Here is a 22758-nt window from a genome sequence, read left to right on the forward strand (position 1 = left end):
TTTATTCGGTGCGGGCTTCGGGTTTATGTATGATAAACGCAAATACTGGTAGAAGCCATTAATGGGTATTTATTAGTGAATACAAAATACGAATAAAATATTTTGAGCACATTTTAGTAAACAAATATTCACCTAAAGGAATGAGAAAATAATAAGTAATATAAGTAACTTAATTATCATTTTACGAGAGAAGACAATCTGACCCAGATTTTTCTTTCGACTTCGCTGGCTCTTTCCTAATTGTAAGATTAGTAGAAGAACTAACGTAATTTGGTTGTGGAATGCCTCTCCTAGCATTGGAATGCAAATTGTTTTTAGGAGAGTGTGGTAGTGACTGTGTTGAATTTGGTAATTTAGGATACAATGGGGAATATTCCTTTGGAAACTGATAATTTTGTGGACGTGAAACTTGAGAATTACTCTGCGAAGTAGTCTCTCCTTTTTCTGATGACTTCAGAATTTTTTCGATGCCTTCGGAACTTGACTGACCGTACAGTCGAATGTCTCTACTAGCATTAGATTCCCAACTTTCCTGAAGAGGGTGTGATATTGAAGGTGTTGCATTAGATAATAATTTTTCTGATGACTTCAGGATTTTATTTTCCGTCCTGGGTTTTTGAATGTTTAAATCGAGCAAAGATTCAGGAGGCGCAGATGGTTGAAATTGTCCTTGATAACTAGAAGTTGAAAATGTTTTCTCAACTTTTCTCGGCTTTTCTGAATCCACGATCTTGAGATTTTTAACAAGATCAGATTTCAAAGGGTCGCCTTTCGGAATACCTCTCCCAGCATTAGATTGCAAATTATTTTGAGGAGTGTGTGGTACTGTAGGTGTTGACTTAGGTAATTTAGGATACAATAAATAATATTCCCTTGGAAACTGATATTTTTGTGGAACTGGAACTTGATGATTACTCTGAGAAGTACCTTGTCCTTTTTCTGATGACTTCAGAACTTTATTTTTGTTACTTTGAAACACCACTTTTCCCGCAGATAATTTAGTGGTTGGTTTTTCAATTTTTAAATCAAGCAAAGACTCAAGAGGCACAGACTTTTGTGTTTTCCCATAATTACTGCGAGTGTAAAATTGATTTTCGACTTTTTTCGGCTTTCCTGAATCTACAGTCTCGAGATTTTTAACGATAGGATCAGATTTCAAAGTTTTTTGTTTCGGAACTATCTGCAAAAAAGAGAAACATTCTCGCAATTATTAACTAGCTATTTTATAATAAGCAGTTTTAGAGTTCTTACTTGAAAGATTATTTTTTGAAATATAAAAATCTTGCAGAAATAAAGGGGAATTTGAGAAAGAAAACTTCTGGAATCAGATTTCATGAAATTGTACTTACAAGCTCTTTTTTTTAATGAATTAATTATTATTAAGAGGAAAATTGATAGGATGAACTTTTTAACTATTCCTAAAACTATTAAATATTCATTTAATTAACCGTAACTAGTTCTTCAAGCCAAGGAAACAAAAAATACACTTTTTTTTTACTTATTTGGTATTTATTAACCCAATGGTGTTACACATAATTTAATGGTTTTCATACAATGAAATAATAGTTAATACTATAAGCTACAAATAATTTGCAATGCGAATAATTTTCAGCAAAGGAAGGAAATTTTTATCATTTGTTGCAAAACTGCCTTGAAAAAAAAACATGAAAAACAATCTTTTCAGCAATATGCATAAAACACGGATTATTCGTTTACCTTCTCCTTATCATCATTTTGAAGTGAATTCAAATTGTTTTTGTATCCTTTATCCGGCTGAAAATTTAAAAATATTTTTTATTTTCAATAAAAAAACTAATAAATTAAATCAGAATATTAAAATTTATTCTACTCAAGTATGATTTACCTTATCTTTTTCGATGTTGAATGGATTTCCGGAATTGTTCGGCTTTTTTTGCTTTAAAAATTAAAAAATACTTTATTTCAAAATCTGTACTAAAACTTACGAATTTGATGTATTAAAAACTCTACTAACAATTAAAAAAAATTTTTTCTGCCGATTTTTTTAGTCTGTAAAAAAATCCTGTCTAGCTTCACTAGGATTCGAACCCTAGCCATTAATATTCCAAGACGACCATTTAAATTTTGTGATATTCTTAAAATAGAATCTTTTTTAAAATAAATACAGCCATTTGTGATTAATATTTTGATGTCAAACTGATTTATTTTAGGCCGAAAATATTACTTTTCTATCGCAAAAGATGAATTTTTAATCCAAAAGGACGAATTGTCAATAAACAGTTAAATTTTCGACGAAAAAATATGTATTTTTAACAATGTATGTTCAATTTTCAAAAATAGAATTTAATTTTTCAAAAATTCTTTAAATCCGTAACGTGCAAATATGAATTTTCAACCAAATTCTCGAATTTTCAAAAAACAAAGTTTAAAATTAAACCAAGAGCAGTTGCATTTTCTATTAAATAATTGAATTTTCTAGAAGACGAATTGTAGAATTGGTAATCAACAAAGATTAAACTTCAACCAAGAACTATTCAATTTTCAATATTAAAAAAAAATGAATTTTCAACAAAATAGTTCAATTTTCAACCAATGAGTTTAATTTTCAACAAAATCATTACAATCCGAAATACAATTTTTAACAAGAATAAAAATAATTAATTGATAAAATTATTATTATTGAAACTAATAAATAATTACACTTTCAACAAAAAATTTTTTTATGAAAAGACAAATTTTCAACAACATACATCAATTTTTAAACAAAAAATATTAATTTTATAACAAGAAGATTAATTTTCTATCAAAAAAGATAAATTTTCAACAAAATAGTTGAATTTTCAAACAATTAGTTTAAGTTTCAACCCAAAAAAGGAATGGTTGAAATTTCCCTCAAAAGAACTAATTTTAAACAAAAAAGGCCAATTTTAAATAAAATATTCAACCAGAGTACAAATAATTAATTATTTAAATTATTCTTATGGAAATTAATAAAAAATTTAATTTTCCACAAAATAATTTTCAAGGAAAGACGAATTTTCAACAATATACATAAATTTTTAACCAAAAATATGAATTTTATACAAAAAAGATTAATTTTATAACAAAAAAAATCAATTTTCAAGAAAATAATTTAATTTTCAAAGAATTAGTTTAAGTTTCAACCAAAAAAGATCAATTTTCAACCAAAAAAGGAATCGTTGAAATTGCTGTCAAAAAAACTAATTTTAAACAAAAAAAGGCCAATTTTAAATAAAATTTTTAACCAGAGTAAAAATAATTATTTAAATTATTCTTATGGGAATTAATAAAAAATTTAATTTTCCACAAAATATTTTTCAAGAAAAGACGAATTTTCAACAATATACGTCAATTTTTAACCAAATATATGAATTTTATACAAAAAAGATTAATTTTATAACAAAAAAGATCAATTTTCAAGAAAATAATTCAATTTTCAAACAATTAGTTTAAGTTTCAATAAAAAAAAAACTTTTTTAACAAAAAAAGGAATAGTTTAATTTTCTATCGAAAAATAATAATTTTCATCAAAAAAAGCAAAAAAAAGGAATCTTTAAGAAAAAAAAAGGAATTTAACAAAAACAAAATGACAAATTTTCAACAAAATTGTTCAATCTTTAACAAAAAGTGAGTTATTTTGAAACAAAAGTTTCTTTTTTAATTAAAAATTATGGATTTTTAACCAAGATGTTTATTTTCTACCGGCAATACAAATTTATATTTTTAAATATCATTCTTCAAACCAAAACTGGAATACTAAAATTTTCACTTAAAAAAAATTAATTTTTACCTACAATAGTTCAAATTTTAACCAAAGACATAAATTTACATCTAAAATGATGAATCATCTAATTGAAACAGTTAAATTTTTAGTTAAAAAAATCAATTTTTTTAACAAAAATTTAACAAAAGAGTTGAATTTTCAACAAAACAATTAAATTTCGATCCCAATAATTAGTTTCATAACCAAATAGTAGAATTTTTAACCTTCAAAAATGAATTCTTAACAAAAAAGAATTTTAATTTTAAATAAAATTTTCAACCTAAATATAAATAATTAATTATTAAAATTACTATTATTGAAATTAATAATTAAATTTTCAACAACATATATCAATTTTTAACCAAAAATATATTAATTTTATACGAAACAGATTAATTTTCTAACAAAAAATATACATTTGCAACAAAATAATTTAATTTTCAAATAATTAGTTTAAGTTTCAACTCAAAAAAGATCGAGTTTTAACCAAAAACTTAATAGTTGAATTTTCTGTCAAAAAATAATAATTTTTAACAAAAAAAAACTTAATTTTCAACCAAATAAATGAATCTCCACCAAAGAAAAAAAAAACGGAATTTAACCCAAAAAAACGAAAAACTTTCAACAAAATAGTTCAATCTTCAACAAAAACTGAGTTATTTTAAAACAAATTTTTTTTAAATCAAAAAGGATGGATTTTCAACCAAGAAGTTTATTTTAAAAAAAAATTTTAATTTTAAATAAAAATTTTAACCAGAATAGAAATAATTAATTATTTTAATTATTATGCAAATTAATAAATAATTAAATTTTCAACAAAACATTTTTTACGAAAAGACAAATTTTCAACATCATACATCAATTTTTAACCAAAAAATATTAATTTTCTATCAAAAAGATAAATTTTCAACAAAATAGTTGAATTTTCAAACAATTAGTTTAAGTTTCAACCCAAAAAAGGAATGGTTGAAATTTCCCTCAAAAGAAATAATTTTAAACAAAAAAAGGCAAATTTTAAATGAAATATTCAAACAGAGTAAAAATAATTAATTATTTCAATTATTCTTATGGAAATAAATGAAAAATTAAATTTTCCACAACATATTTTTCAAAAAAAGACGAATTTTCAACAATACATAAATTTTTAACCAAAAATATGAATTTTATACAAAAAAAATTAGTTTTATAACAATAAAGATAAATTTTCAACAAAATACTTGAATTTTCAAACAGTTTAAGTTTCAACCCAAAAAAGGAATGGTTGAAATTTCCCTCAAAAGAACTAATTTTAAACAAAAAAGGCCAATTTTAAATCAAATATTCAAACAGAGTAAAAATAATTAATTATTTAAATTCTTCTTATGGAAATTAATAAAAAATTTAATTTTCTTACCAAAAAGATTAATTTTATAACAAATAAGATAAATTTTCAACAAAATAATTGGATTTTTAAACAATTAGTTTAAGTTTCAACCCAAGAAAATCGATTTTTAACCAAATAGATGAATTTGAAACCAAAAAGCAGATTCTTTGCAACCAAAAGTTTCTTTTTCATTAAAAAAATGATGAATTTTGAATCAAGAAGATTAATTTTGTACCAAAAAGCTTATTTTATACCAAAAATACGAATTTCTATTTTTTGAATATCATTTTTCAACCAAGAATGTAATTGTTTAATTTAAACTTAAAAAATTAATTTCTTACTAAAATGACGAATCTTTTAACTGAAATAGTTGAATTTGCAGTTTTAAAAAATCGTCTTTTAGCCCAAAAATCACATTTTCAATCGAAGAGTTGAATTTTTAACTAAAATTATGAATCTTCAACCAAAAATGATTAAATTTTCAACAAAAAATATGAATGCTGGGCAAAAAATGTAAAATTTGACAATAAAACCAAAAATGATTTGAATTTTTAATTAAAAAAGTTCAATTTAACCAAAGACGAATTTTCAAATAAAATAGTTGAATCCTGAACCAAAAAGGACTTTAATTTTAAGCCAAGCAGTTGCAACTTTAACCAAAAAAATTTATATTTCAACCAAAAGAGATACATTTTAAAACTAAAAAGACGAATTTAAAAACATTTCAACGAAAAAGTTAATTTTATACCAAAAAATGTGAATTTTTAACCAAATTGTTTATTTTTGAACGAATTATGTAATAGTTGATATTTCTACCCAAAACTAATTGAATTTTTAATAAAAAAAAAAAACAGTTTTATTAAACTTAAAAAGACGAATTTTCAACAAAATAGTTGAATCGTCAACCCGAAATTATGCGTTTTCAACAAAAAAAGTTTATTATAAACCAAATAGTTAAATTTTTTTAAAATAAAGATGGATTTTTAAACCGAAAAGGAAAGTTTTCCACAAAAGAATTTTGATTGATCCAAAAAGACTAATTTTGAACAAAAAGGATGAGTTTTAAACAAAATTATTGAATTTTTAACAAAATTGTTGAATTTTTAACCTTGTAGAATTTTTAAAAATATAATCTTAGAAATGGAATAAAATAGTTTAAAATTTAATTTCGAATTTTTTTAGTTTATTATCCTTGCCCCACAAAAAAAATCTGGAAAAAATTATTTATCAGCCTGGCTGGTAACAGTTTAAAAAAATTTTAATTTAAATATTTAAAACATTTTTGTATGTGTTTTTAGAAACATTTTTCTTAAATATACATTAAAAAATAGTGTTAAAATAGATTCACAAAATTTTTCAGGCATTAAAAATGAACTTCAATGTTTATTTAAAATTTTGTTCCTTTTGTCATTTTTCTTAACTTAAATGCGAACAGAATTAATATAAACATAATAAGAAAATACAATTATTTTTGGTTTTAAGTTCTTTTTTTTCGGTTGAAAAGTCTATGATTATATTTTTTGTTAACAATTCATATTTTTTATTTTAAAAAATTTATTACTTGTTTGAAAAATGAATTAAAAATACAATCATTTTAAAAAATTTCAACTGAAAATTCGACCATTTTGTTGAATATTTATCGTTTTTGTTAAAAAAATTATATTTCTGGATTAAAGATTCTCCGGCCTTGTAGAAAAAAAGTATTTTTGGCTAAAAAATTAAACAATTTTATTAAAAGAATGGAACTATTTCGTTGAAAATCGATGCATTTTATTGAAAATTCGTCAGTTTTTATAGAAAATCAAGTTTTGTTGCAAAAACAAAATTTTTTTTTAAGATTCATAATTTTAGTTGAAAATTCTTTTTTATTATTATTAAAAAGTAATTTTTTAGCTGAAAATTGAACTATTATCGAAAATAATTTGTTGAAAATTCAACAGATTTATAGAAAATTCGCCTTTTTGTTTTAAAAATTCCACAAATTGGTATCAAATTCAACAGTTTTATATTAAAATTAAACAGTCTTGTAGAAAATTCTTTTCTTTTTTATTGAAATTTTGTTGGTTGAAAAAATCTATTATTTAGTAAAAAATCTTTAGAAACGAAAAAATATAAAGTAAAAACAATTTTTGGGGATTGATTCTTAAACAATCTATTCTGATTATTACTATTCGATTGATTGAAATTTTGATTCTTTCTTGACTTTTTTTTTATTGAAAATCTTTTTCTGTGAAAATTTAATATTTTCGTGTATAAATGTTAAAGATAATTTGTGTTTTGGTTAAAAATTATTTTTTTTGTTTAAAATTGACATTTCTGGGTTTAAAATTCAACTATTTTGTAAAAAAATGTGTATTTTCGGCGCGAAAATGAAAGAAATTGGTATTTTTTGGTCAAAAATCAATTTTTTTTAAATGCGACGTTAAAAGTTGAACTAATTTTTCAAAAGTTAATTTTCTTTTTTTTGAAAACCATTATTTCACTAAAAAATTCGCGTTTAATTTAGTTAAAAATTATTATTTTTTAACTAACAATTTAAATTTTTTTTTGAAATTCAAGTGTTTGGTTGTAAATTATCTTTGTTTTGTAATCCATTTTTTCGCGTTGAAAAATTTAAGTGCCTTGTAGAAAATCCGTATTTTCGACTCGAAAATTAAAGAATGTGGTAGCTGTTTTAAATAATTGGTTAGAAATTGGTAGAAAATAAATTTTTTTGTTAAAAATGCAACTGTTTAAAGTAGACCTATTTTTATTAAAATATAATTTTTTAGTTAAAAATTATTGCTTTTAACTGAAAATGTACTTTTTTTTGTTGAAAATTAAAATAATTGGTTGCAAAAGATCTTTCTTGTTAAAATATCCAGATTTTCAGGTTGAAAATTCAAATCTTTTGTAAAAAAAATTCGTATTTTCGGCTCGAAAATTTAAAATATGGTAACTTCTTTGAACTATTTGGTTGAAAGTGTATGTATTTTGTTGAAAATTCATCATTTTTAGTTAAAAAATCCACTTTTTTTGTTAAAAATTTAGCTTTTTCGTCGGAAATTAATCTGTTTTAATTAAGGATTGAACTATTTTGTCGAAAATTCAAATCATTGTTTGCAAATTATCTTTTTTGTTAAAAAAATTCATTTTTCGTGTTGAAAATTCAAATTTTTGCTAGAAAAATCGTATCTTCGGTTTGAAAATTTAACAATATTGTGGATTTTTCATCATTTTGTGTATAAAAAATTCATTTTTTGTTTAAAAAATTCGCTTTTTCGTTCAAAATTAATCTGTTTTAATTGAGGATTTAACTATTTAGTTGAAAATGTAACTGATTGGTTGTGTAAATTAAGTATTTTCTTGAAAATTCATATTCTCAGGTGGAAAATTCAACTTTTTTTAATAGAAAAATCACCTTATCGGCATGAAAATTCAACAATTTTGTATAATTATTATTATTTTAAACGGACCGTTTGCTTAATTTAAATAAATGAATTTAAATGAAATTCAGATTTAAAATTCAACCATTTTTTTGTCGAAAATCCATAATTTAGTTGAAAATTCACGTTTTATTAGGTTAAAAATTATTATTTTTTAACTAAAAATTTTAATAATTTGTTGAAAATACAAATCTTTTTTATTTTTTTTTAATCCATATTTTCGGGTTGAAAATTCAAGTGTTTGAAGAAAATCCGTATTTTCCGCTCAAAAATTAAACAATATGGTTAAATCTAACTGATTTTCGTTTAAATTAAAATCTTTTTTCTTGAAATATCTGTTACATTGTTCGTTGAAAATTCATCGTTTTAGGTTTACAATTCAACTCCTTGATTGAAAATTCAACAATTTCGAAGAAAATTGATCTATTTAATGAAAAATTTATGTGTTTTGTTAAACATTCGTCCTCTTCGATAATTTTTTTGTAAAAAGTAATTTTTTAAACTGGAAATTTAACTAGTTCGTTGAAAATTCATATTCTCGGCTTGGAAATTCAACTTTTTTTTAATAGAAAAATCACCCTATCGGCTTGAAAATTCAAGAATTCGGTATAAAATTCAAATATTTCATTAAAAAGGTATGTATTTTGTTAAAAAATCATCATTTTTGGTAAAAAAATCAATTTTTTTGTTAAAAAGTTAACTATTTTCTTGAAAATTCATCTCTATTAGTTTAAATTAACTGTTTTCTTAATATAAATTTATTAATTTAAATCAAATGTAGACAGAAAATTCGAAATCATGGTTGAAAGTTGAACTAATTTCTTAAAAGTTTTTTTTTGTCGAAAATCCATAATTTTAGTTAAAAAGTCGTGTTTTATTTGGTTAAAAATATTATTTTTTAACCAGAAATTTAAATAATTTCTTGAAAATTTAAATAATTTCTTGAAAATTTTCGGGTTGAAAATTAAAATTTTTATAAAAAATCCGTATTTTCGGCTCGATAATTGGTTTAAACTGTTTTTAATTTAAAGTTGACCTACTTCTTCAAAAGTCTTTTTTTTTAGTCGAAAATTAAACAATTTGGTAAAAAATTGCCTATTTATTGAAAAGTGTAATTTATTCAACTTTAAAATTATTTTAAACAATTTTTTAAAACCTTGAAGTATCTTTTGAAATTAATAGAATTATTCCTACAATTTGTAGAAAATCCTGCAAATTAAAAAAAATCTTTAAATATTCTAGATTCTTTTCTAACAATTTAAAAAATTTTTTAAAACCTTTTTAAATATTCTTTTAAAATAATATTCCAAAATGGAAAATTATTATTAATTTTCCTAGGAATCTTACGAATATAATTTTATTCTTTTTAAGCTTTTCACAATTATTAAAAAATTTCTAAATTTTTTTTTGAAAACTGCAAAAATCTGCATTTTGTTTTAAATTAGGCTGTGGATATTTACGCACAAGTTCTAAATGAATTTTAAAATTTGTCAAAACTTCTTAATACTTCGTAAAATTACTCAAAATTTTTTCTACAAATAATAAATGTTCAATTGATATTTAAACACCAAAATTCAACAATTTCACCTACAAATTAAACCTTTTTTTTTAAATAACAATCAAAATAGTTACGTTCAAATTAGTCATTTTATTAAATAAAAAATGTGAAATTAAATGAATTAAAAATAGAATATTTTAGATTGAAACTATATTTTAAATTTAGTAAAAGCCTTTAGTTACAAAATACATTTGAATCGATTGTTTGAATTTTTTAATGATTAAGACTTTCAAATTGAAATAGTTTAATTTTTAAGGTTTAAATCTAGAATTTATTAATTTTGATCGGATTTAGAATCGATTTGACAAATCAACTATTGTTCCCTTTTAAAAATAATTTATTTATATTTATAGTTGATAAAATTAAAATATTTTTTATCGATAATTTGCAAATTTAAATGCTTTTAATTTCTAATTATTTAATTTTTCAAAATTGCAATTTGAAAATTCTTTAAATTAAAAATAAAAATCTAAAATGGAAAATTTTGTAAGTAGAAGATTTTCGAATTAAAAGAGAATTTTTTGTTGTAAAAAATTAATAATTTATGTTAAACATTTGTGTTCAATTTTTTTCAAGATTATTACTTTTAACTGAACATTTAGCTTTTTTGTTGAAAATTCAAATTATTGGTTGCAAATTATCAAATCAATTCATTTTTCGGGTTGAAAATTCAAATTTCATGTAGAAAAATCCTATTTTCGGCTTGAAAATTCAACAAATTCGCAAAAAATTTAACTATTTAAATAAAAATGTATGTATTATGTTAAAAATTTATTATTTTTGGTAAAAAAATCCATTTTTTTGTTTGTTAAAAACTTCGCTTTTTCGTTGAAAATTAATCTGCTCTAGTTGAGGATTTCACTATTTTTTTGAAAATTCATCTCTATTAGTTCAAATTAACCGTTTCCTTAATTTAAATGAAATTTAGATTGAAAATTCCACACCATGATTGAAAGTTGAACTAATTTCTTTAAAGTTTCTTTTTGCCGAAAATCCATAATTTTAGTTGAAAATTCTTGTTTTATTAGGTTAAAAAAGATTATTTTTTAACTAAAAATTTTAATAATTTGTTGTTAATCATATGTTTTTTTAAATCCATTTTTAACTATTTTTTTTTAAGTTTATGTATTTTGTTAAAAAATCATGTTTTTTGGTAAAAAAATATAATTTTTTTTATTAAAAATTTAGCTTTTTCGTGAAAAAAATCTTTTTTGGTTTAGCATTCAACTATTTTGTTGATAAAATTGCTCTTTTTTGGTTCAATCTAACTTCTTTTTTAGTTTAAATTCGAATCTTTGTTGTTAAAATATCTATTTAATTTTTCGTTGAAAATTCGTCGTTTTAGGTTTACAATTTAACTCCTTGATTGACAATTCAATAATTTCGAAGAAAATTGATCTATTTAATGGAAAATGTGTTTTGTTAAAAATACGTCCTTTGTGGGTTTCTGTTAAAAGTATTTTTTTTTAACTGAAAATTTAACTAATTTGTTGAAAATATGATATAAAATTCAAATATTTATTTAAAAATGAATGTATTTTGTCAAAAAATCATAATTTCAGGTTAAAATAATTAAAATTGAGTGGATTTTTGAATTTTAAAGTGAAGAAATAATAAAAAAAATAATTTTTTTAACAAACTTAAAATAAATAAATGGCTAGAAAATTAAATTTATCTTATAAAGGATACCTTAAACTATATAGGATCATTTTATTGTGACAAAATATTCAATAGGGATTAAACAATACATGATTAAATACGCTGGGGTATAAAACACCCACGATGCACTTTAACGTGATTTTTACAATGTATGCACTTTGAGGCTTAAAAGTTGAACCAATTTCTTAAAAATTCATTTTTTAGTTGAAAATTGGTGTTTTACTTGGTTAAAAATTATTATTTTTTAATTAAAAATTTATCTTTTTTGTTGAAAATTCAAATAATTGGTTAAATAATTTTGTTAAAAATCCATCTCTATTAGTTTAAACTAACCATTTTTCAGTTTAAATTGATTAACTTAAATTAAATTTAGATTGAACATTGAACTTTATGGTAATAAGTTGAACTAATTTATAAAAATTTCATTTTTTTGGTTGGAAATCCATAATTTTATTGAAAATTCGGGTTTTATTTGGGCAAAAATAATTATTCTTTGAATAAAATTTTTTATATTTTGTTGAACATTTAAATGATTGGTTGTAAATTATATATATCTTTTTAATCCATATTTTAATTATGTAGTTGAAAGTGTATTTTATTTTTCTGGCAATTTTTTTTGTGGAAAACTAATTTTTTAGTTAAAAATGCAACTGTTATAAGTTGAATTGATTTCTTGAAAGATCATTTTTTGGTTGAAAATTCATAATTTCATTAAAAAATTCGTGTTAAATTTGGTTCAAAATTATTACGTTTTACTGAAAATTTACCTTTTTTGTTGAAAATTCAAATAATTGGTTGCAAATGATCTTTTTTGTTAAAAATTCATTTTTAGCGTTGAAAATTCAAATATTTTGTAGAAAAATCGTATTTTCGGCCAGAAAATTTTAAAATATGTTACTTATTTATGTATATATTTTGTTGAAAATGTATCGTTTTAGTTGAAAATTCGTGTTTATTTGGTTTAGAATTATTATTTTTATGTTTATCATTTTGTCGAAAGTATTTTTTTTAACTATTTAACTATTTTGTGGAAAATTTATATTCTCGGCTTGGAAATGCAACTGTTTTATATAGAATTCGTCTCGTTTTTTCCCAGTTCTTAAAATTTTTCCCGACAAAAAAATTATACAAATCGAAACATACAGCTAAACATTTTTCCATTTGTAATAATAAAAATAAACTACAAATAAACGCACTCAAAATTGAATTCTTGCATTTTTTATTTTTTATTGCAAATTATAAAATAATTATATAATAAAATAAAATTTTATATTAAAATTAATTTAATTAATTAATTAAATATTAAAATTAATAAATGAATCAAATTTAATATTGAAATCTGGTTTGGCTTGAAATAGTATCTTCAGGCAGAAAATTTAAACTAAAAATTCAACAATTTGGTAGAAAAATCAACTTTTTATGGGAATTTTACGTAATTTGTTGAAGATTCATCTTTTTCCTTCAAAAATTAACTATCTGGTCGAAACTTGAGATTTTTCGTTAAAAAAGTGCTTTTCAAAAAATTCTTATCAATGAATTAAATAATTTGAAAAAATAACTTACAGCAACATTGGTCCCAGGATTAGAAATTTGAACCGAGTCGAGTTTAGCTACCGGGCATCGGTGTGAAAAGTGATTATAATTTTTGCAGTAACAGCAAAGATTTTTATGAGCTGGACACTCTCGAAGTGCATGTTTCTCTCCACATCTCCAACACGGATTTTTTGGCTCTGGAGGTCTTCTCGGACCAAATTTTTTCGACAGAGATTTTCCTTGTTCTGGAATTAATTCTTTTGGGTCGTTCATCTTAGCATTATTTGATTCGTACGTTTTATAAATAATTTTAAGCTTCTCCAAATCCAGATCTTTCTCCTCAAAAACAATTTTACGCAGATTTTTGTCTTTTATGTCAAGAATAACTGCATCTCTCACGAGACTTTCTATTTGATCCCCAAAATTGCATAGTTTTGAAATAATCTGAAATAAATAAAAGTCAACTAAATTTTTATGAATAAAGATTAAATTCTTTTCATAATCTTTCTAAAAACAAGGGAAACAGGATGATTTTTAAAAAGAAAATAGAAGAAACTCTTTAGCCTTTAAAGGGCATACTGGGTGATAAATACCCAGCCTACTTTTCTATATCATTTTCACACAATTTTTATTTTATAATTTTTATACGCAGTTTGAGATCAATAACAGAGTTAAATTGCGCAAATAATGGTGCTTCATTTTTCATTGAATCGAAACTTTTATTTTTCAGAATAAATACCTTTTTGGAACGAACACTATAAGACTAATTTTATTTTTGAAGCGTTATATCTTGCAAATATTCAGGTAAAATTTCAAGTAAAAATATCAAAAACTTAAAAAGTTATGAATTTTAGAGTGAAAGAAGTCATTTTTTAATTTTTTTCCAAAAAGGATTTTTTTAACTACTTTACATTTCGAAAATTGTTATAAAACCTTTTCTTCCTTAAACTAGATAGATTAAACATCAATAATTGATTTTCTTTTAAAAAGCTATCCAATATAGTCGGCACAGTACACGTTTGAATACCCTTGGGTACAAGATACCCAGTTTGTTCTTTATATAATTTTACGGAAGTGTCCCCTTTTAGGGTTAAATTCTTACGATTTCCAGTAGATATTTCTTGCTTTTTCAATAAAATAGTTGAGTTTTTAAACAAAATATATTTTTTAACAAAATAGATGAATTTTCAACCCAAAAAGACCAATTTTCATTCAACAAAAGAGTTTTCTTCAGCTGACAGTGTGCATTTTTTATAAAACAGTTGAATTTTTTACGAAAAAAGTTAATTTAGAAACAAAAAAATACATTTTCAATCCAAAAGGAGGCATTTTCAAACAAATATTTCAACAAATATAAGAAAGAAGTTAAATTTAATAAAATCAATAAAATCGTTACATTTTTAAGCAAATAGTCGAAATGGTAAAGAGAGAATCTTCAAAAAAAAGTGTATTCAACAAAATACTTTCATTTTCAATAAAAAAGTTGAATTTTCAACAAAGTTTTCTACAAAAAAAAACGAATAAAAAAAATTAATTTTTAAGAAAATATATAAATCAGGTGGCCGTTTTAATCGAAGAAAAAAATTCCCGGTCATTTGCCGGTTTTTTCCCGGTTCGCAAACATTTTTCACGGCCAATGAAATTTAAAAAAATCAAATTATATTCGTAAAATTTTTACATATAAAGTAATAAACAATAAGCAACAAATTAAAGTATTCAAAATGGAACACTTGAATTCCAAACTTGTAAAATTGAAGTTTGAATATTTTCAATTCAAAAATTGTGTATTCAATGCTCGAAAATTTACACGTACCAAATGGAAGGTCCTAACACTTTTCAATTTAAAAATATTAAATAAAATGCAAATAAACTGCAAATTTTAGAACTTTTATCAATTATAGAGTTCAAAGATTCAGAAAGTTCCAAAAATTATATTATTTTAAGTAATTTTTAACTTGACACATTAACAATTGAAAAATAATTTTTTTAACTTAACAATTCTTAAATTATTTTTATTTGAAATAGTCTAGGCATCCTTTTAGAGCCTTGAAATTTTATTTCAAAATCTTAAGAAATTTGAAAGTCGTATTAAATTTTTCCAAATTCAAAATAATTTTAGATTTTTTTCGGAACTTTTAAATATATTTTAAAATTAATTGAATTTTTTCTGTAACTTTTAGAAAATCCTGCAATATAAAAAAAATTAAATTTGAATTTATAAATAACAATAGAAAATTTATAATTTGTAAAAATATTAGAGTAATTTTAAGAGATATTTAGAAGTTTTTAAAAAATTCAAATTAAATTTAGAACTTGAAATAATTTGAAATACTCACAGCTAAATTTAAAATAAAATGGAAATTTTTGCAGATTTCAAATAAAAAATTTCGATTTTTTTTTAAGAATTGTGAAAGAATGAATGAAAAGAATGAAAAAGAAATGAAAAAAGAATGCAAAATTTTCTTTTAGGAAAACTGAAACTGATTTTTCACTTTGAAAAATTATTGTAACAGAAAGTTTAGGAAGATTTTAAGATATTTCAAAAATTATCAACGAGGAGATGGAAGATTTTAAGCATTTTTTTAATTTGCAGGGTTTTTAAAAATTGTAGGGAAATTTCGATTGATTAAAAAATATATTTAGAAGTTCTTAAAAAAATGTTAACACAATTCGTTTAAATTACTTGAAATAATTTCAAGTTTTTAATTAATTTTGAATCTCTTCAAAACATAAATATGTTTTAAAATTTCTCAGATTTTTTCTACAAATAATAAGTTTCAATTGTTAAATATGCGTCAAAATTTAACAATTTCACTTATAAACTAAACACTTTTTATATAGATTAATTAAAATTGTAAAGCTTAAAATTAAAATTTTTTTTGAAAATCTAAAGATTCAAAGCTTTTAATGTAAAAAAATGCAGTTTCAAATTGTTTACATTTTTCAACTGCTAAAAAAATTAATAAAAATATGATAATAAATTTATTAATTAAACTTAATATGGAAATCTCAACTTTTTTTATCAAAAAATTTTCAACTTCAAATTGTTTTAATTTTTAATTGTTTAAATCTTCAAAACTGCACTTTAATTATTTGAAAAACTGTTAAAATCGAACTTGGGCAGATTTTTCTTTTGAAAATTCGTAGAATTCCAGGTTTCTCGGTCCGGCGGCCACCCTGTTTTTTATTTAAAAATCTTTGATTTTAAAAACTTCTAATTTTTAATTTTTAAAGCCTTTAAAACTGCAGTTTAAAATTCTTTAAATTAAAATATATGCATTTAAAAATTACAAATCTAAAATGGAAAATTTTTAAAGTCAAAGATTTTCTAATTAAGCATTCTGAATTGAAAGATACAATAATTTAAAAAATCATAATTTGAAAAATTATTTAAAAAACGGTTTTCCAGGTTTCGCGGGCCAGCGGCCACCCTGATATATTTTCTGACAAATAATTGTATTTTTGACTAAAAACCATTAATTTTTAAACCCACAATTAAAAAGATAAACTTTTGGTAAAAAAAAATTCTTTCTAAAATAATGTCAATAAATTAGTCCAATTTTCAACTAGAGATGAACTTTCCACTGAAAAAATGAATGAACATGAATTTTCAACCAAAAATACAAATTTTCAACCAAGAAAATGAATTTCCTGCCATAAAAGATCAATTTTTAAGTAAATTCATAAATTTTCTACCAAACAGTTAAAGTTTAAATTACAAAAAGAACAATTTTCAACTAAAATTAGAAAAGTTAAATTTTCATTAAAAAACAAATAATAATTTTCAAATTTTTAAAACTAATTCTTGACAACATAGGCCAATTATCAAACAAACAGATGGATCTTTAACCAAAAAATAGTTGAGTTCACCTAAAAAAGAACAAATTTTGATTAAAAATAGCAATCTTCATATAAAAATGGAACAGTTTAATGTTCAGTTAAAAAATTAATTTTCAACCGAAAAATGTTCAATTTTTAACGTACAATTTAATAATTTTGAAAAAATATTTTTTTTCATATTTTAAATAAATAATAATTCAGATAAATATTTTATTAGTTTATAAGAAATTTTAAAATTAATTTTATCACCACAATTTTAAATATATGACCTAATTCAGTTTAAAAAATTAATGTTCAACCAAAAAAGACGAATTTTTAACTAAAGAAGATCATTTTTCAATCAAAAATTGAAAAATTAAATTGCTAGTCAAAAAATGAAGATTCAGACAAATTAATTTTTAACTAAAATTATGGAATATTCTGGTGGAATAACAGTTATATTTTCAGTTTAAAAAATAATAATTTTCTACCGAATAATTAACAAATTTTCAACCAAAGAAAAAACAAGTTTTTAATCAAATAGTTCATTGTTCTACCAAAGAAATTAATTTTTATTTAATATTATGAATCTAACAACAAAAAATAATTTTTAACCAAAGAGTTTAAATTTGAACTATTTTATTTTATTTGCAACCTAAAAAATGAATTTTTAACTAAAATTATAATTATTCAACTGTAATACTTAAATTTACAACTAATAAGAAGAATTTTTAAAAAAGGAAATAAACTTTCAAAGAAAAAGAAAATTTGTTAGAAAAAAAAATAGATTTTTTAACAAAATACATGAATTTTCAAATTAAAAAAAAAACACTTTTTTAACCAAATTGTTGAATTTCGATTTTCAACCAAAAATGTAACAGTTAAATTCTCCGGAGAAGAAATTAATTTTGAACCAAAGTGATGAATTTTTAAATAAATTTTGACTAAAAAAATGAATTATTAAATTTTTAATCATGAAGATTAATTTTCTACAAAAGAGACGAATTTTTCACAAAATACTTTCATTTTCAAATAAATAGTTTTACTTTTAAATAAAAATATCAATTTTCAGCCAAATAGTTCAATTTTACACAAAAAAGTTAATTTTTCATTAAGAAAGAGGCATGACTTTTCTACAACAACAAAAATTTTCTTCAAAAAAAAAAACCAATTTTCAACAAAACAGTTGAATTTTCGACCAAAAAAATTTACTTTTTTGACAAAATAGTTTAATTTTCAATCAGATAGTCAAATTTAAATAAATTTTTTTATTATAAACAAAAAAATTAATTTTTAACCAAAAAGATTAAATTTCAAACAAGAAGATTAATTTTGTACGTAAAAAACAAATAAAAAACGAATTTTCAATCAAATAGTCAAATTTAAATAAATTTTCTTATTTTAAATAAAAAAAATCATTTTTAACTAACAAGATTACAGTTCAATCAAGAAGCTTAATTTTGTACGAAAAAAAAACAAGTAAAAAAAAGGAATTTTCAACAAAACTTTTTCTACCAAATATTGAAAGTTTCAACCAAAAAATATCAATTTTGAATTTAAAATGAAATAATTAAATTATCACTGAAAAAACTAATCATCACAAAAAAGCTAATTCTTAACAAAATTGTTGAAATCTCAACCAAAAAAGAATTATTATCGATTAAAAAGTTTCATTTTTAACAAAAAGGGATAACATTTTCAATAAGATTTTCAGTTCTCAACAAAAAAAGGACGAATTCTAAACCAAAAAGATGATTCTTAATGAAAAATTTAATAGTCGATATTTTAATCAATAAGTTTTTTATTTTGAATAAAAAACTTTTTAATTTTTAATCAAAAATGAAAATGTAATGAAAAAGATCATTTTGGTACAAAAAAAAAAACGAATTTTTTAACAAATTAAACAAAATTTTCAAAAGAATAGTTTAATTTTTAAGTAAAAAATATCAATTATCAACCAAATTATGAATTTTCATCAAAAAAAAGTTCAAGCAAAAATAGAATAGTTGAATTTTTCATTAAAAATTTAATGCTTAATAGAAAAGAAAAAAAATTTCCAGCAAAATAGTTAAATTTTACACAATAAAGTTAATTGTCAATTAACAAAGAAAAGTTTTCAACCAAGAAATATGAATTTTCTACAAAAAAAGATTGATTTTCTGCCCAAAAAGACAAATTTTTAGCAAAACAGTTGAATTTTCGAGCAAAAAAATTAATTTTTTTGAGAAAATAGTTTAATTTTGAATCAAATAGTCAAATTTAAATAAATTTTTTTATTTTAAATAAAAAAAAATCATTTTTAACTAACAAGATTACATTCCAATCTAGAAGATTAATTTTGTACAAAAAAAAACAAATAAAAAAAAGGAATTTTCAACAAAACCTTTTCTACCAAATATTTAAAGTTTCAACCAAAAAATATCAATTTTTAATTTAAAATGAAATAGTTAAGTTATCACTGAAAAAACTAATCATCACAAAAAGGCTAATTGTTAACAAAATTGTTGAAATCTCAACCAAAAAAGATGATTCTTAATGAAAAATTTAATAGTTGATATTTTAATCAATAAGTTTTTTATTTTGAATAAAAAACTTTTTAATTTTTAACCAAGAAATGAAAATTTAACCAAAAAGATCAATTTTGTATAAAAAAACGAATTTTTTAACAAAGTAAACCAAATTTAAAAAAAAAATAGTTTAATTTTTAAATAAAAAATATCAATTTTCAACCAAATAGTTGAATTTTCATCAAAAAAAGTTCAAGCAAAAATAGAATAGCTGAATTTTTCATTAAAAATGTAATGTTTAATAGAAAAAAAAATTTCAGCGAAATAGTTAAATTTTACAGAATAAAGTTAATTTTCAATTAACAAAGAGAAGTTTCCTGCCAAGAAATATGAATTTTCTATTAAAAAAAGATTTATTTTCTGCCCAAAAAGACAAATTTTTAACAAAGCAGTTGAATTTTCGAGCAAGAAAATTTACTTTTTTTGAGAAAATAGTTTAATTTTCAATCAAATAGTCAAATTTAAATAATTTTTTTTTACTTTGAATAAAAAAATTCATTTTTAACTAAAAAGATTACACTTCAATCAAGAAGATTAATTTTGTACAAAAAAAAAACAAATAAAAAAACGAATTTTCCACCAAAATACATGAATTTGCATTCAATTAGTCCAAATTTCAACCGAAACTGAAAAACTTCAGTTATTAATCAAATTTATCTTCAACAAAAAAAATTCATTTTCAACAAAATCTTTTGTATTAAATATTTTAAGTTTTAACCAAAAAATATAAATTTTCAGCCAAATAGATCAATTTTACACAAAAAAGTTAATTTTTAATGAACAAACAGGAGTTTTCAACTAAAAAATTTGTATATTTAAAAAAAAAAAGATTGATTTGCTGCCCAAAAAGACAAATTTTTAGCAAAACAATTGAATTTTCGACCAAAAAAATTTACTTTTTTGACAAAATAGTTTAATTTTCAATCGAATAGTCAAATTTAAATAATTTTTTTTAAAAATAAAAAACAATTTAATTTTCAACCAAAAAGATGAAATTTCAATCAAGAAAGTTAATTTTGTAAGAAAAAAAACGAATTTTTTAACAAAGTAAAAAAATTTTTCGATAAAATAGTTCAATTTTTAACTAAAAAATCTAATGTATAATAAAAAAAAAACGATTTTCAACAAAGTAGTTAAATTTCCTACTTCAATTTTTTGTGAAAAAATGATTTTCAACAAATTAGTTACATTTTCAAAGAGATATGAATCTTCAAACAAAAAAATTAATTTTGTAGTCATTTTTAACTTCATGTAGATTAATTTTTAACTAAAAAGAAAAGGATAAATTCGCAATGGAAAATGTAACCAAATCTTTTATTCTAAATTAGAAAAAATCTAAAAACTACTTTAGGCACTTTATTTATTTTTTTTTAATTTCTGCGAGAGAACTTTTAAATTGTCACAATTTCTCACATGGAAGTGAAATGTTTTGAACTCCTTTTTTCAAAATCGGAATTATAATTCTTTAAAAAAAATTCCCGTTCCATATAAAAAGAATTCCCTATTCCAAGTGAAATTATATTTCTTTACCGAAACTTCCTGTATTGAAATTAAAAAAATTAAGTTATAAAATTCCCTTTTCCTAGTCAGATAAATGAGGAGTAAACTTAAGTCAGCGAAAAAAATCTCCTTGAGCAAAAAAAATGAAAAAAGAAAAAAAAGGATGAATTCTTTAAAAACTTACTTTTAAATCTTCAATATAAGCGTCAATGGATTCACTGGCCTTTTTGGATCGTGAAAAAAACTTGTATCTTTCCTCAATTTCATTTTTAGGAGGATCAAAGAGTTCTTCCAACTTTTGAATGATGATTGTCATATTTTCCTTGTCATCTGGACTGTCGAAGGAAATGCTTTCTAAAGCTTCGAGTCCTACTTGCCCGATCAAATTCTTTAACCAGGCTGCTTTTTCATCTTCCGGTTTGTTCATTCCGCCCGTTAATTTCATGTAGATTAAAAATTCTTGCTTCCAACGCTTCCAATTTCGAGACATTGGTCCTTTGTCTGATAATTTTCCTGGGGGTCTAGCGTCTGACTCCATCCTGATTTATAATTAAGCTAAAAAATGAAAAATTTCCACCTCACAAACCCAAAATTCTCTAAAAACAAAAAAAAAATAGTGGAAATCGGGTGACTTTTCACGGAAATAGAGAAATAATAGGGGAATCAATTCTTAGAAAAAAAATCTGCCCACCTGGCGGACACATTCTCATCGCGCGCCCTAGGCGCGCTCAAACTTGCGAGCGAAGCGAGCCGCGCGCATAGCTCGCGATGAGAATGTGTCCGCCAGGCGGGCAGATTTTTTTTCTAAGAATTGATTCCCCTATTATTTCTCTAATAATAAGTTACTTCGCGCTCGAACATAATTACACCTCGCGCTTCGCGCTCGGATATTTATTCTTTGCATTTGCAATGCTTGAAAAAAACTTTATAAAAGAGATCTCTTTTAGATGGCAATATTTATATGCGTCTTCATATTCTGAATTGTCTACTTAATTAAGGGCATGTAACACAGCTAAATACCTATATTACCGACCTCACTTTATCCGTTCACTGAATCTTTTTTTGAACCTAAGAACTTTTTTTTGTAAATAAAATATCGAGCTGAAACTTTGGAAAATGTATTAGAGTACAATAAAGTACGTTTAGGTACTGCATTTTGGTAGGAACTTCATTGAAAATTATTTTATCTTTTTTCTGAACTCCGACATTTTTTGAACGTTCGAACTTTTTTTTTAAACATAAAATGTCGGTCTCAAACTTTGAGAAATGCAAGAGCCGAAAGAAAACTACGCTAAAGTACAAAGCTTAATAATAGAAGATGTAAAAAAATATATTTCAACTATCAATTCCATCGGCATCAGCCGGTAATGTTGTACACGAAAATACGAACCCTGGCGGCCACTAGGCGAGGCTCTAGAGGGTTCGTATTTTCGTGTACAACATTACCGGCTGATGCCGTTGGAATTGATAGTTAAGGGCATGCGACACAGTGGGATTCCTACATTACCAACCTCTTTTTTCCATTGAACAAAATTTTTTTGTGAACCATAGAACTTTTTTGGTAAATGAAA

General features: G+C 22.4%; 2 protein-coding genes across 3 annotated transcripts in view; one reads left to right on the forward strand and one right to left on the reverse strand.

Moving 5' to 3' along the window:
* Nucleotides 1–22758, forward strand: part of LOC117180699 (ankyrin repeat domain-containing protein 6) — a 451003-nt gene that overhangs the window by 345130 nt on the left and 83115 nt on the right. The gene's annotated exons all lie outside the window — the stretch shown is intronic.
* The window catches only part of LOC117180342, a 33496-nt gene continuing 10865 nt past the window's right edge, over nucleotides 128–22758 (reverse strand). The window contains exons 2-6 of one of the 2 annotated variants that reach the window (XM_033372784.1): nucleotides 21372–21726; nucleotides 13332–13745; nucleotides 1865–1915; nucleotides 1717–1773; nucleotides 128–1180 (exon numbers count right to left, since the gene is read on the reverse strand). In XM_033372784.1, the coding sequence (XP_033228675.1) occupies nucleotides 182–1180; nucleotides 1717–1773; nucleotides 1865–1915; nucleotides 13332–13745; nucleotides 21372–21725 (1875 nt within the window). In that variant the 5' untranslated portion in view covers nucleotide 21726 and the 3' untranslated portion in view covers nucleotides 128–181. Of the gene's footprint in view, nucleotides 1181–1716; nucleotides 1774–1864; nucleotides 1916–13331; nucleotides 13746–21371; nucleotides 21743–22758 lie in introns of both variants that reach the window. The other variant, XM_033372783.1, reaches the window with a different exon arrangement.

This window comes from Belonocnema kinseyi, chromosome 9, assembly GCF_010883055.1.
Source record: "Belonocnema kinseyi isolate 2016_QV_RU_SX_M_011 chromosome 9, B_treatae_v1, whole genome shotgun sequence".
In the NCBI taxonomy this organism is placed as follows: domain Eukaryota; kingdom Metazoa; phylum Arthropoda; class Insecta; order Hymenoptera; family Cynipidae; genus Belonocnema; species Belonocnema kinseyi.